Raw genomic sequence first — 15,020 nt, 5'->3', positions numbered from 1 at the left:
ATGGCATATTCGTTTCTTGTGCATTTGTGTACACTCAGCTAGTGTGCATCTACCCAGGTACTTGTTTTTTCTGAGCTAGTTGGTTTCATGTAAACTAAAGTTGGAGCATGCCTGTCTTTTCGCTGTAAGCTATCAGTGTGCATGAAATACGTTTATTAAACTTAATGTGGAAGCTTATTGTAGGGACCCTGGCATGTATTTCTGTACTGATTCTGATCCAAGCAATAGATTCTCTGGAAAGTCATGCGGCTGTTGTCTGAGAATACCATAACTAACAAGCGTTTTGTTCCCTCCAGGTGATGAAAGCCTCCCTCTTCATGGAAGATGATGGGGGTATGATTACTGGCTTCCGGCCTTTTTCTCCAGCTCTGGACACCACCCAAGATATCCCCTCCCCACGTCTCCCAATCTCCTCCAAAAAGCAGAGGAAGCCCACAAGTAAGTTTGCATAATCTTTCATTGGTGTTAACGTTCTCATATTTCCAGCCATTCTGGTTCTCCGCTAATCAGACTGGGATAGGGACTCTTTAATTTCCCAAATTATTGGTGTTAAACCTTTTAAGAATTAGTGTTGGCCAGTCTGCCTGGGCAAAAATAGGCTTCTCAGAGCAGTTAGCGGGCTGCATTATTCTGTGACTTAGAGTGGATCACCAGCTTGTAACTTCATTTACATGACTGTGTGGAAAATAAAATGTAAGCTGTGCTATTTAATAAGAACGCTGGATGAGGTGCAGCCTCTTATTTCAACCGCTAAACAGAATGCTGGGCGAGGTTCTGCAGTTTAACTTGCCGTGCCTCGCTGAACTTCAACTAACTCAAACAGCAGAGGGGAAATTCCAATAGTGTAGTACTGTGTTTTTAGTAGTTTACATATATTTAATTTGGTATATACTACAAACTGTTTGAAGTTCTGCAGGGCATCGCACAGCAGGGCTCGGGTCTGTTTTACGACTAAAATAAGACTGCAACTCATCCAGCTTTCTGGTTCAGGTAAAATCTGAAGCGGTATGTAAACTGCTGCTTGTATGACCAAGAGCGGGTCTAACAGTACTTCACCACCTGAGTGTGGCTAGTACGTTTATTTCATTCATTTTAATAGTGTTGCACCTGAAGAGATCACTACTAGCAACATGACTACTTTTTAAATGATTTTGGCATAACCGATTATACATTATTTTGGACTTCTGTTTATTTACAGTTCTAAGGGTGCTTTGTCTATAAATTGTTTGCTGACTGTCTTTACAACAAGTGCTAGATCATATAAGGCATGCTCTGCCTGGCCCAGTTTGACGTGTAACAAGCGAGATATATCGATGATATGTTGGTCAGGCTGCACCCACAGTGTATTGTACTTTCCTGAGCCCCAGTAAACCGTTTAGTGGGATTTACTGGAACTTTCACCAAGTCAGACACCAATTCACAGCATTCTGTCTTGGGAGGTTAATGCGATCACTGGTGTAGTGCAAGTGAATACAGAAAATGTAACAATGCTTCGAATTACAGGCTTGACCTCTGTGGATACACAAAGCACTCTTCCACTACCACAACCTCATCAAATATCAGACGCACTACTGATTCATTTATTCTTTTCGTATACCTCTCTACATGGGTTACTTTTCCCAGCATGCACCAAGAGCGCTCAGTTTAACTGCTTCATGTTCAGAAACCTGTTCCTTCCTTTTCATTCCCTCACACACTTCCCAGTTTAAAGAAACCTGAAAATACATTTACAGCTCATACCGTGCTTCGTTTTGAGCATTTCAAGAATGGTAATCCATATAAATGGAGGGCAAGTGATTTCTTAGCATTAAGTGGCAAATATTGGTGATCTCATCAAACTAGGACTGAGCTGCCATTAGCATGCTCATTCCTTCTGGGTTTCCACTATTTACTGCTCTGTTAACACACATTGATTGTAAGCAGACCTGCCTCAGCCCAAAATGAATACATTTGTATGTGATAAAAGATTGTAAAATAGTCCATTGTTTGCTGACTTAACCCAACACCCTTGGCACCTAGAGTGAAAAGATTTTTTGCTTTTAGACTTTTGTTTGTGATTTCACTCTGGTACACTGCTCCTGTTATCCTTTTTAGATGGTGATCTTCTGCAATCAAGGTTTTCAGGGACCCTGCTCAAACCCTCTGATTCTCAAGATCCCTGGAGCCCAAGAGCACCCTCTTCTACTTCAACTTGGCCCTCCTGGTCTGCTCCAGCGCCGCTGTCTTCTGTATTTTTGATGCCCCCTTCTGCCCCTGAAATGCCACTCAGAACAGTGGGTACTTGCAGGCAGCGAACACTTGTATCACGGGATGTGTCCCTCACAGCTGGTCGTGGAAGTCTGCTGATTGATATGGCACTGTTCATGGGAAGGTCATTCAGAGTGGGTTGGGGGCCAAACTGGACTCTGGTTCATAATGGAGACCAATTAAGTAATGCGAATGAGCGGGAGGATGATCCAGTTATCACTGGGCCCACAGATTTTGAATATCTACCGAAACCCAGTTCTGGAAAATCGTAAGTAATCCAAAACACAAACTGATATGTGATGGTCTGCATTCATTGTACGTGAAATGATTGTTTAGGAATAATTGCTCTCTGACTGCAGGGGAGATATTCCCCTATAATTGGGTTTTTACATTAAGAGTTCAATTATCTACCTACAGCCTTGCCGAATCCCCGTTTAAAGTTCATGTAGAGAAGTTAAGTCTGGAAGAGAAAGTGAGAGATCTACAGTCATACTTGATGCCACTGGAGATTGAATTGAAGAACAGTACGGTGGATACCACAAAGACCTGTCCTCGAATTGTGCCTAATCCTGGGGTGTCTGCCATTCATGACTATGCTGGCTGGGCCACTGACGTGTGCTGCGAGTCTCCAGACTTAGAGAGTGAGTACTGTATTAAGAAACCAGAATCTCTAACCCACATTAGTTAGGAAATATTGGGTTCTAGATCATATGTGAAACCTTGGATTGGTTTTCTTATAATAAATATTGCTACAGACTATGAGAAAACGTAGCCTTTATTGTGCGATTGCTTCATTTGTGTGTGTAATTTATTTTGGTGTCTGGCTCCTTTCTTATTTTACTCCTCTCTTTCCTATGTAGCGGTGGTGAAAGAGTGGTATTTAGCATGGACCCTTTGTGAAGCTCTGTGGGGCCAGCTGAAGGAGCTAGAAGTCAGTCTTGATGCACCCAGTGACTATGTGAAGAGTTTGGAGCGTAGGAAAGCCTTCTCACAGTGGTTGGCTAATACTGCATCAGAGAGAATCCAGGAGGAAGTGTCTCGATATGGCCAGGAGCGTCCCATTGAAGCAGTGTTCAGCTACTTGACTGGTCGGAGGATCAGTGAAGCTTGCCTGCTGGCTCAAAAATCAGGTGAGTTTGGTGTTGACTCTGGTTTTTCAAAACTGGAAAAATTCAATATCCGACAAAGATGGTTTTATGACTGGTCCTCTCCATACCCCCTTTTGTGCCTTAAAAGCATGTTGCAAACTGAATCCAAGGAGGCTGTGCTCTCCTATTAAGTCATTCTTTCTGAGCCTCTGTACTCACGGCTGGCTTTGTGTTATAGGTGATCACAGGCTTTCCATGTTAATCTCACAGTCGATCGGGAGCCAACCGGTGCGGGACCTTATTACCATGCAGCTCTTAGACTGGAGTAAACTGCAAGTGGATTGCTTCATCCAGGAAGAGCGGCTGAAGGTGTTCAGCTTGCTGTCCGGCACACCGGTAAGTTCGTGTTAATGTCTGTCAGCTCTGGTGCATTGCTTTCTCACACAGCTGATATTGGTGTACCTTTTTGCTTTTTTAGGTTTGGCGCTCTTCGGACAAGAGTATAAATGTCTGCTCGCAGTTGGATTGGAAGCGCACATTAGCCATTCATCTCTGGTTCATGCTGCCACCCACAGCCTCTATTGCACAAGCTCTGAAGATGTATGAGGATGCATTCCAGGTAACTACTATTTGTGGGTATTTAATCTCACTACTCCAGCCCAGCATTCTATAATGTAGGAGTTCCCAATTAATTTTTCACGTGGAACCCTTTAACATAGTTTGCGAACATCGTGGAATGCCCCCCCAAAATGTGTTTTGTTATAACGCAAACCTTTTAATTTAGGGACACTATAGTCACCCAGACTACTTCAGCTCAATGAAGTGGTCTGCGTGCCAGGTCCTTCAGGTTTTAACCCTTCACATGTAAACATAGCAGTTTAGAAACAACTGCTATTTACATAGCAGGGTTAATCCAACCTCTAGTGGCGGTCTTCCTGACAGCCGCTAGAGGCGCATCTGCAACGCTGGATGCGAAATTTGCATCCAGCGTGCAGAACGTCCATAGGAAAGCATTGAGAAATACTTTCCTAGGACTGTTTGAATGCGCGCGGCACTTGCTGCGCATGCACATTCTGCTCCAATCGGGAGCTGCCGTCGGCGGGGGAGGAAAGGTCGCCAGCGCTGGGTAAGCTGCTGAAGGGGTTTTAACTCCTTCAGTGCCACGGGAGGGGGACCCTGAGGGTGGGGGTACCCTTAAAGCACTATAATGTCAGGAAAACCGCTTTGTTTTCCTGACACTATAGTGATCCTTTCGCAGAGTCCGCAAATGTTTTTTTGTTTGTTTTTTTTTATGTATACAATTATTTTTACAGATGGTAAACAGATTGTAGAACTTAGGAGCAGGTGTTTGTATATAATTTTAGCATTTTAATACAGGGGTGTGTTAGTGTGTAATGTTTGCATTTGTGTGTAGCAGTGTGTTTGGATGTAATGTTGGCTTTTAAATGCATGTGTGTAGTATTGGTGTTTAAGTGAAGGATGTTTTTGTATGTAATGGGTGTGTTTGCATGTTGTGCTGGTATTTGCTGGGATATATGCACATACACTGCCACATACATACTTACACAGATATACACACATTCATAAACAGACACAAACACTGGCGCAGATGCACACACACTTATAGACACAGTGACACATGCACACCTTAACACACCGATGCGTGCACACACTCAGATACACACCTTGACATATAGATACATGCACACAGACCCACAGATACACAACCTGGCACACACTTCATTTAAAAAATATATATATATTTGCAGTCCTGTTAGCATCCCTGTTGTTTACAGGAGGGTGACTTGCTGGCTGAGCTGCTCACTCCTGGCTGCTGCCTCTCCCTCCAGCACGGTGTTTTCTATATGAAGCTGGGAGGAAGTGACCATCTGTCACTTCCTCCCAGCATACCATACTACGGGCGCCAGGTCACACAATTAATCAGCCGCAGCGCTAACCAGGTCCCTAAGTGCATAGGTCACCCGATGGGCAATTCATCGCGGAACCCCAATTTTGTTCTCCGTTGAACACCAATTGGGAAACGCTGCTATAAACGGTTACTCTCCAACCCTTTGGTGGGGGGGAGAGCTTTTCTATGTAAAATGTTAAATTGGCCACTATAGGAAAGGTCTCAGATTGCAGTATAACTTGTAAAAAGAAATTGTAACTTTTTTTTTTTAACTTTCCAATGCAGTGCTGGGCGAACTGGTCTTCCATGCACTCTGATGTCACAGGAGCATCTGTGTTCAATAGAAAATGGTGGGAGGTAGCACAGTGTGGGTGGGAGGTCAGTGTCAGTCTCACGTGCTAAGGGTGAACTAGACCCCAGCACACAATTAACTCGGTATGTGCAGTTTTTCAAGCAGAAACTTTTTATATTAAGACCACCATAATAACTTCAAATCATGGATGTGGACATGGTGTTTAGAGTAACCCTTCTTTTTTTTTTTTTTTTTTTTTTTTTAATTCTTTATTTTTATTGTGCATGGGATTTACAGCAGTGCTTGCATAGCCACAACAGCTTCCACAAGCGCTATAGTATTTGAACATAGGTATGTTATGCGTTAAACTTGCACATTTTTACATTTAGTGGTTTGTATAAAATGATTGTGTTAAAGAATCTCCAGTGGGAGATTTGCGTTATGTTTATAGATCTTATATGTTAGTCAGGTATGCCTAGATTGGGTGGGTGTGTAGTGTTGGTTCGTCTGAGAGAGTCTAGGCATGTGCTTAGGGGGTTTAAGCTGTTTGTCAGCTTACGTTTGGTCGGTGGAGGCTGAGGGGCCCCTGTATAGGCGCTACATATTGGTTCCATAGTGGGTATGGATCGTTCCTTAGGGGTTTGGAGGAGTTGTGCGTATAGTTTTGCTATGTGTGGAGCGCTACGTACTTCTGGCTGAACAGGCTCATACGCAGCCAACTGTTAGAGATTGCGATAGTAGGGTATCTTATTGTGTGGCAGGTGGGTTAGTAATTCCCGTACCTGTCGGCTAGCATAGACCCCGCCGAGTCAGAGGGAGGGAGGGGGGGGGGGTGCCTGGGCCCCTCGGAGTAGTTCGCCCTCATCTGAGAGGGGTGTTAGTGGGGGGTTGTGGGGGGTGGGTGCCATCTCGGTTCTTTATATATTTAGCCCAGTTTTGGTACGTTCATAACTAGCTGTTGTGTGCCTTAAAAACATATACATGAACTGAAAATATTAAACTTTAAACACATTCTAAACCAGATTATGATGCGTTGAGCTCTGCGTGGGTTTTCAGCCACCTTGTCTAGTCGTTGCAGGGTGAATTATGCTCAGTCCTGCCAGGGTTCAGATTCCCCGGATGTGGTGGCTCTTGGTGTGAACGTGGTTGTGGTCGTTGGGTCCCATGTGATGGGTGCCTTGTCTCGAGGTGCGCTCGTCTCGAGGCCTTCCATGCCTAATGATGTAAGGAAGGTGGGTATGTCTGCTCCAGATTCTAGCGTGTGAACAGTTCCGTTGTGTGTAGCTAGCAGAGTTCCAGGGGGGCCCCATCTGTATACCACCCCTGCGGACCTGAGTTTGGAGGTGACCGGTGCAAGTGATTTGCGCCATAGCAGTGTTGCTCTTGTTAAGTCCTGGTAAAAGGTTAGAGAGGCGCCTTCAAAGGACAGCGGTGTTTTATCCTTTAGGGCCAGCATAATGTGGGCTTTATCTTGCGAGGTGGAGCAGCGGAGTATGACGTCCCGTATTTGGCCAGGTTTTGCCGTGGGCGAGCCTGGTATTCTGTGTGCTCCTTCAATTGATATTTTCCTGGCCATTGGGTGGGGTAGGATGGTCGCCAGCAGCCGCCTGGTGTAGTGTGGTAGCTCGTCTGCTTTGATGTTGGCAGGGACGCCCCTTATCTTGATGTGGTTGCGGCGTTGTCTATCTTCGAATGCCGTCATCCTGAGGGACAGGGCTGATTGATGGACCTGTAGTTTGGTGACTGTGTCTTTAATTGTGGTCAGTTCAGAGTTGATGTTGCTGATGTTAGTTTCTGTGTGTGTTACTCTGCCTGTGACTGCCTGTATGTCTGATCTGAGTTGCTGGAGGTCTGCAGCCCAGACCTTGTGGATGTCTGCCAGCAGTGCTTTTAAATCTGCCTTGGTGGTGGGGGCAGTGCCATCATAGGGCTCTGGGGGTGAAGCCTGACCTTTCTGAGGGTCCTGTGTGGCCCCTACCTCGTCACTTGTCCCTGTGGCCTCCAGGTGTGAGGGCTGCTGTGCGTCCGTGGGAGCTCTGGCCTGTGCCGGCCTTTGCAGCATGGAGCTGATGTCTCTGCCCTCAGCCGCCGTATTTGGTTTTTGGGACCGGCGTCCCATTGCTGGCATCGGGGTGTGTCGCGGGGGCGAGGTGTCTGACCCGCACAGGCTAATTCCCGCGTTTCGGATAGCCAGGAGATCGTCCAGGCTGTAGGCTTGTGGTGCGCGGTAGGCCCCAGGCCTGCGTTTTCCCTTAGGCTGCCTGGGCGGCTGAAAAAACGGCATCGGCGGGTGCCGGATCGCTCCGTAAGGCAGGTCAGTCTGGTTGGGATGCTAGATGGGGCAGGATGCCCTAGATTTTGGGGTATAATGTGGGCTATTTGCTCGGAGCTGGCCGAGATGGCGTCCGACTCAGTCAGTGGCAAGCTCCACCCCCCTAGAGTAACCCTTTAATGGGACATTACCATTCCCTCTTTTTATAACTTTAAAGGTTGCTGATATTTCAGCGCTGAATAGGTCCAAGGTTTCAGTTTGAGAGTCTTCCCTTGCTCTTATTCTGCATAGCATTCTTTGGGAGCTCTGATATTTAGCGATCTAGATTGCTGCTGAAGAGCACACTGCAACACTGATTCTTTTGTATCTTATTCCAGACTTTGTCTCCCAGTATATTGCACCTGTACCTGCCAGTAATGGGAGCTAAGGAAGTGGAACGGCAGGTAGATTGGCTAAAAAGGAACATCAACTAGGGTCTGGTTCATCCATGACAGGGGCCAGATCTGCCTCCAATGGGCCAATAGTAAATGGTTAACATTCAGAAAGGAAAAGCTAAATTTTGCTCAGCGCAAGTCCAGTTTTTGTAACTTTGCTAGACTGGGAAATCTCTTTATCAGAAAGAGTGGACTTAAAGATTTTTTTTTTTTTTTTTTTTTATTTTACTTCACGCCAGTTTAAATTGTCTTAGTTGTGTGTAGTTACAGGTTTGTAGTTTGACTATTTTTGTGGTCTAATCCACCATTATCTTGATTCATCTCTAACCCCATTTTAGGACCTTAATGGGGCATCCTATGCCTGTTACCCACTCCCTCCTTATCTAGAAGACACAAACATCTGCTTGGATGATGACCTAGCTACGCCTTCCTCTCCCTCCCTGCAGAGAGATGTCTGCTTCCACCTGCTAAAGCTCTATAGTGACCGGTAAGTCCACCTCATGCTCTACTGGTAGAATGTTACTGTCCTCGTGCAGCCTTCTTCATTCCCTTATTCACCTTTTGTCCTAGTAGGTTTCCTGTAAGGCCAAACAAGGTCACAGTATGATGTCTGTTTCTGCTCAGAAGTGGCTTCATTGAAGTTATAGTATCAAATGATTTTGAAAAGCAGAATTAATGTTACAAATGCTATTTGGAACAAAGATGCTTATCGCTTACTATGTATGGACTTGCAACTTGCTCTGATCTGCATTAATAACAGCCTCTCGCGCTGTTGGTAAATTGTGTCAAATTTTAATCTTTTGATTTTTGGATATGCTAGGCAGTACAACCTTGGTCAGCTGTTGGATCCTAAAAGTGTGACTGCTGATCCTCTGGATTATCGCCTTAGCTGGCACCTGTGGATGGTCCTTCAAGCCTTACAATACACTCACCTTTCTGAAGAAAGACAAGGTGTCCTGCACGCTAGTTACGCTGCACAGCTAGAGAATGTGGGTCACTGGGAGTGGGCTATATTCATTCTGCTACATGTCCCTAAATCCAAGTAAGTGATACTTCGCTACAATAGCTTCATATAACCTCTAGAATGAACGAAATTCCAAATCTTAGGCAATCACTAAGTCTTCACATCCTTTCTTGTTGTATCATTTGATCTGAGTGAAAAGGGCAGTGGAGTTGAACTAGGAAACATACTTCTCTTGTCGCCCTGTATAGTAATGTGCTTATTTTCCATTCATGGCGATGTCTGCTACATCTTGACGTTATTTTGCTGTGCGCACATCTAATCAATGGTGAACCGGTGCCTTTTTGTCTTTCATTCTAAGTTTGTAATCTTTTCTTTAGTATCCGTGAAGCTGCCATCCGTGAGCTTCTCAACAGACACTGCATATTACGGGAAACACCAGAGTCTCTGGCTAAGGAGACCTTCCTTGTTACCAAGCTTTGTGTCCCAGCGGAATGGATCTATGAGGCCAAAGCAATCCGGGCAAAGAGGCACAACGATCGCCATAAAGAATCCCATTACTTGCTAAAAGCTGGCCACTGGAATGACTGCCACAAGCTGGTGACCAGATATCTGGCTTCAGGTAACTGCTTTCCTTGTATATCCCTGAATATTGTCCTTGGCTGTGTGTGGAAATGTTCTAGGACCTATCACTCTGTTACATTCCCATGTATTTCCAGATGCCATAATCAATGAGGATTACAAGTATCTAAAACACTTCCTAGATGTACTGGCATCCCCTGAGCGCTGTAAGCACATTCAGGACTGGGACACGGCTGGCCAGGTGTACCTGGATTACACCACAGTCGTAGAAATGCTCAACTGTATCCAGCAGGTAATGTACAAAGAAACACACTACCCCTGGGGCTCCGAATCTAAACTCACAAGAAAAGTAACACGGTAACTTTCAAAGTATGTGAATCTTTAACATTTAGGGGTTTCATTCTCTGAGCTCCAAATTGTAGGGAATTGAGAAACAAATTGCAAAATATCAGCGTAAATAGAACATTTAGAAAACTCTCCTCATTGATCTGTAGTCACGGTATAAATGACACAGCTGGAAATCTACAACAAATGAGCAGCAACCAGTGTAATATTGTTGGGGAAATACTGAAGTGCTTGATCTTCATCTACACTAACAGTATTACACGGTTATGTTTAGAGGCACCATCTGAAAAGGTCTCTTTAGGGAAGCTGTGTTCTCCTATTATCTGCTAAAGTAAAGTGTGTGTGTGTTTTCACTGCGCCATTATTTTAGCCATAGTCTTTATTACATGCTTTTCTGTTAACACCCAAACTATTAACTAAAATGTGAATTGTCAGGAATTTGCCTGAAATCTCCTAAACTGCACAAAATGTAAAATAGTCCAAAATCATGTTTTCAGACGTGTAACAGACTTGGGCATGTTGTGTTGGCCTTTTTTAATTTACAGTAAATTCCCTTTACTTTAGTTTGCTGTGAGCTTGTGCTATGTCCTTGTCCTGATTCCCTGGACATTGTGCTGACAGGTCAGAGCCATAACACGTTAAATGCAGTAAGAACGAGGAGAAAGGGAGTCAAGCAAAGACACACTGTACACTTAGGGAGATATGGGCATTTTCTGTAAAGGAAATGGAACGAGGGAGGCTTAAAGGGAAAATATGGTGCCAGGGAAGCAAAGTTGTTTTTCTGGCACTTTAGCTCCCTATAGTGCACGCGCCCTGCGTAAGGGGCGACTTACCTTCTGTGACATCTATCGATCTCTGGTAGACAGTCACTAGAGGTGAACTTATCCCTGGCAGGTAATTATTGCAGTTTATCAAAAACTGATAAGTTACAATTGCATGGCTAAGAGGACGGGGGCACTGCACTTCAATGAGGTCTGGGTGCATATAGTGTCACTTTAACCTGTTAAATACAGATCCAGTGTTTTTGAGAACCATACCTATGAGATCCATAAGATCAGAATTGGTTTTACAATGTAGAATAAATGCTCAGTCCTGAAACTGGCATCAAGTTATGTGAATGTGCAAACGGACGTATGATGAATGTCTGTCCTCCCATCTACTTTCTGTGTGTGAATCTGCTTTGCTTTCTTTCAGGCTGATTATTCAGGCTGTGAACTGGAGAGATTACACACCAAAGCAACGTCGCTTTGTAACCGGGTGGAGCAGATCCCCTGCTATAATGCCAAAGATTGCTTGGCGCAGTCAGGTAAGACGCGGCTCAGTGGTTAACTACCAGTCACGGTCAGCTCAGCCTTTCATGCTACTGAAACTGTTCAATTGAGTCTGACTCCAGGATGTCCTTGATTGACATCCTGTTTCTGTGCCCTTTTGACTGGGCTTTGAGAAAAAAAAAAGTGGACTGGTACATTCTCACTGCCATCAGATTGTCCTATCACTTACTCTTTATCTCTCTATATGGTAGAATAAAGCATGCTGGTCCTGGTGTGTTAGGGGTGAAAATGTCACTTATATCCCTTATGGTTACTATAAATTTGTTATGCCATTTTGAGATCTGTAAATGCATCAGCTACTTGTAACCGATGCACTAAAATAACTTTGTTAATGAAGTGATTGGCATATAAACATTTCCCCTTCAGCTTTTTTGAATGCTGCTAGCACGTGCAGAAGCAGAGATTCTCCATAAATGTCAGAATGTCTGTCTGTACTTGTCTGAGGACTTGCGGACAGTTGGTGGCCAATGATAGCTTGCTTGTCTGAAGCCTTACTGACAGGCTTCAGACAAGCTACCACTGGCCACCAACTGTCAGTAAGGCTTCAGACAAGCAAGCTACCACTGGCCACCAACTGTCAGTAAGGCTTCAGACAAGCAAGCTATCACTGGCCACCAACTGTCAGTAAGGCTTTAGACAAGCAAGCTATCACTGGCCACCAACTGTCAGTAAGGCTTCAGACAAGCAAGCTATCACTGGCCACCAACTGTCAGTAAGGCTTCAGACAAGCAAGCTACCACTGGCCACCAACTGTCAGTAAGGCTTCAGACAAGCAAGCTATCACTGGCCACCAACTGTCAGTAAGGCTTCAGACAAGCTACCACTGGCCACCAACTGTCAGTAAGGCTTCAGACAAGCAAGCTATCATGGCCACCAACTGTCAGTAAGGCTTCAGACAAGCAAGCTATCACTGGCCACCAACTGTCAGTAAGGCTTTAGACAAGCAAGCTATCACTGGCCACCAACTGTCAGTAAGGCTTCAGACAAGCAAGCTATCACTGGCCACCAACTGTCAGTAAGGCTTCAGACAAGCAAGCTACCACTGGCCACCAACTGTCAGTAAGGCTTCAGACAAGCAAGCTATCACTGGCCACCAACTGTCAGTAAGGCTTCAGACAAGCTACCACTGGCCACCAACTGTCAGTAAGGCTTCAGACAAGCAAGCTATCATGGCCACCAACTGTCAGTAAGGCTTCAGACAAGCAAGCTATCACTGGCCACCAACTGTCAGTAAGGCTTTAGACAAGCAAGCTATCACTGGCCACCAACTGTCAGTAAGGCTTCAGACAAGCAAGCTATCACTGGCCACCAACTGTCAGTAAGGCTTCAGACAAGCAAGCTACCACTGGCCACCAACTGTCAGTAAGGCTTCAGACAAGCAAGCTATCACTGGCCACCAACTGTCAGTAAGGCTTCAGACAAGCTACCACTGGCCACCAACTGTCAGTAAGGCTTCAGACAAGCAAGCTATCATGGCCACCAACTGTCAGTAAGGCTTCAGACAAGCAAGCTATCACTGGCCACCAACTGTCAGTAAGGCTTCAGACAAGCAAGCTATCACTGGCCACCAACTGTCAGTAAGGCTTCAGACAAGCAAGCTACCACTGGCCACCAACTGTCAGTAAGGCTTCAGACAAGCAAGCTACCACTGGCCACCAACTGTCAGTAAGGCTTCAGACAAGCAAGCTATCACTGGCCACCAACTGTCAGTAAGGCTTCAGACAAGCTACCACTGGCCACCAACTGTCAGTAAGGCTTCAGACAAGCAAGCTATCATGGCCACCAACTGTCAGTAAGGCTTCAGACAAGCAAGCTATCACTGGCCACCAACTATCACTGTTGCTCAAACTAATACTTTGGAGTTTGCAAGCAGGAGGATTTCCCTTCAGCGTTAAAATATTCAATGAATTTAATCCCGGGGAAATCCTAAAAAAGCTTTAATTGATTTCCTGATCCCCTGATCTCAGAGTTAATTAGCTGTGAATGTTTCCGGACTGTCGCAGCCTGTGTATGCGCTAAAAAACCTCTTGCGTTATTAATGTTGAAGTAACGATATGGGCAAATATCTGAAGTAATGTGACAATAAAGCAGATTATGAACTTTAAATTATTTTTAATGACATTTTGTTTCCAGAGATGGCCAAGCGTGTCGCCAACATCCTCAGAGTTGTCCTTCGTTTGCAGCATTCTCCAGAATCCATGTCTGATGACTTACCAGATGCCAATCGTGTTCCATTTAAACTGCTTGTCCCCCCTGTTGGCCGTCTCCCGATGCCAGAGGACTATGCCCTGGAGGAGCTTCATGCCTTAACTCAGTCTTATTTGAGAGAACTGACCGTTGGCGGACATTAATTCAAAGCATCATTGTGTTTCCGGTTTGGTTTCATTTTGGCTCCAGAACATCTCGGATCAAGTACATACTTATACTTCCAGATCTTCTATAGTAAACGGAATCTGGCCTTTTGAAGACGTGTTATGTGCTCATTTATCTTGCTGGAGCAACGCCTGATAAAACCATCATGTTGGACATGTGGGGGGTGTAAATATTACAGCTTAGATGTGAAATCTTATTTTAACATGTATTTTGTTATAAAAGGGACATTGGTCTGACTTAGAATGTCACGATTTAAAGAGTTTATAAAATTCTGTTTTTGTATAAATACTTTATGTACAAAGCTGTTAATAATGACTGTTTGGATTCTATGATGTGGCCTGTGTCTCTTAGACCTCGGTGTTTAAAGGAATTCATCTGGTTTTCCAGTTTTATTTTTTGTACCCATGTTACATTTTTGGGACCCACCTCATCAGTCTGTACTTCATGCTGCAGACAATTGAGTCCTAGAAAAACAAGTGGGTTTTCTACATCAAATCATATGTAGAACTAAAATGGCACACTGTGTGCTTTAACACAGGGCTATTTAAACTGACCCAACACAATATTCCAAAATTACAAGACCTTGTTTACCTGGACTCTGCAGAAGTACAGCCTTAAACACTGCTGTTTTGGATGCTTGGACTGTGGCTTAAAGTCTTACCCTGTAATTTAACTCCTCTCCCTGTTTGAAAGTGCTGTGAGTGGACCTCTCCAGACCGTTCAGGACTCGTGGAGGGTGTGTGCCTGCATGTATATTGTGTATTGACGTTTTTATGATATGCTTATGGAAAGGCAGAATTATGAATAAATGATTTTTTTTCCTGTCTGCTGAAAATATTTTTTTCTTTTTAATAAACAAAAACAAAGTTCTCTATATATATTTTTATTGTTTGATGTGTGGAGTGTCTAAAGGAACATGTCACAAATTGCTTGTCATATAGCAAGCGATGGATCCCTCATGTAATGTTTTGACATCTTTAAGGGCAGCTGATGATCTACCTTTGACCTTCCCTGTCTCTTAAAATGTGTAATAGGATACTTTATGGCCAAAAGTATGTGGACACTGGTATTAATTGAGTTCAGGTCCATGTGGGCACAAGGAGATCTGATTCTGTTCAGTTTCTACAACTTTCTTAAAGGATTACTAGAAAATACCATAACCACTTCAGTGACTTGATTAATAGTA

The 15,020-nt window shown here is 44.4% G+C and overlaps 1 protein-coding gene across 4 annotated transcripts in view; it reads left to right on the top strand.

The window, feature by feature from the left end:
- The window catches only part of NUP98 (nucleoporin 98 and 96 precursor), a 53,385-nt gene extending 38,716 nt beyond the window's left edge, over nt 1-14,669 (top strand). For all 4 annotated transcript variants that reach the window (XM_063433037.1, XM_063433020.1, XM_063433029.1 and 1 more), the window contains 12 exons: nt 297-438; nt 2,095-2,515; nt 2,665-2,888; nt 3,108-3,377; nt 3,574-3,731; nt 3,814-3,954; nt 8,581-8,729; nt 9,063-9,284; nt 9,584-9,825; nt 9,923-10,077; nt 11,325-11,436; nt 13,595-14,669. In XM_063433037.1, coding sequence (XP_063289107.1) covers nt 297-438; nt 2,095-2,515; nt 2,665-2,888; nt 3,108-3,377; nt 3,574-3,731; nt 3,814-3,954; nt 8,581-8,729; nt 9,063-9,284; nt 9,584-9,825; nt 9,923-10,077; nt 11,325-11,436; nt 13,595-13,812 — 2,454 coding nt within the window. In that variant the 3' untranslated portion in view covers nt 13,813-14,669. The remainder of the gene's footprint in view (nt 1-296; nt 439-2,094; nt 2,516-2,664; nt 2,889-3,107; nt 3,378-3,573; nt 3,732-3,813; nt 3,955-8,580; nt 8,730-9,062; nt 9,285-9,583; nt 9,826-9,922; nt 10,078-11,324; nt 11,437-13,594) is intronic.
- Nucleotides 14,670-15,020: the final 351 nt, after the last annotated feature.

Source organism: Pelobates fuscus, chromosome 1, assembly GCF_036172605.1.
Source record: "Pelobates fuscus isolate aPelFus1 chromosome 1, aPelFus1.pri, whole genome shotgun sequence".
NCBI lineage: Eukaryota > Metazoa > Chordata > Amphibia > Anura > Pelobatidae > Pelobates > Pelobates fuscus.
Note: the sequence above shows the minus strand (reverse complement) of the source record. Positions and strands in the feature narration are given on the sequence as shown.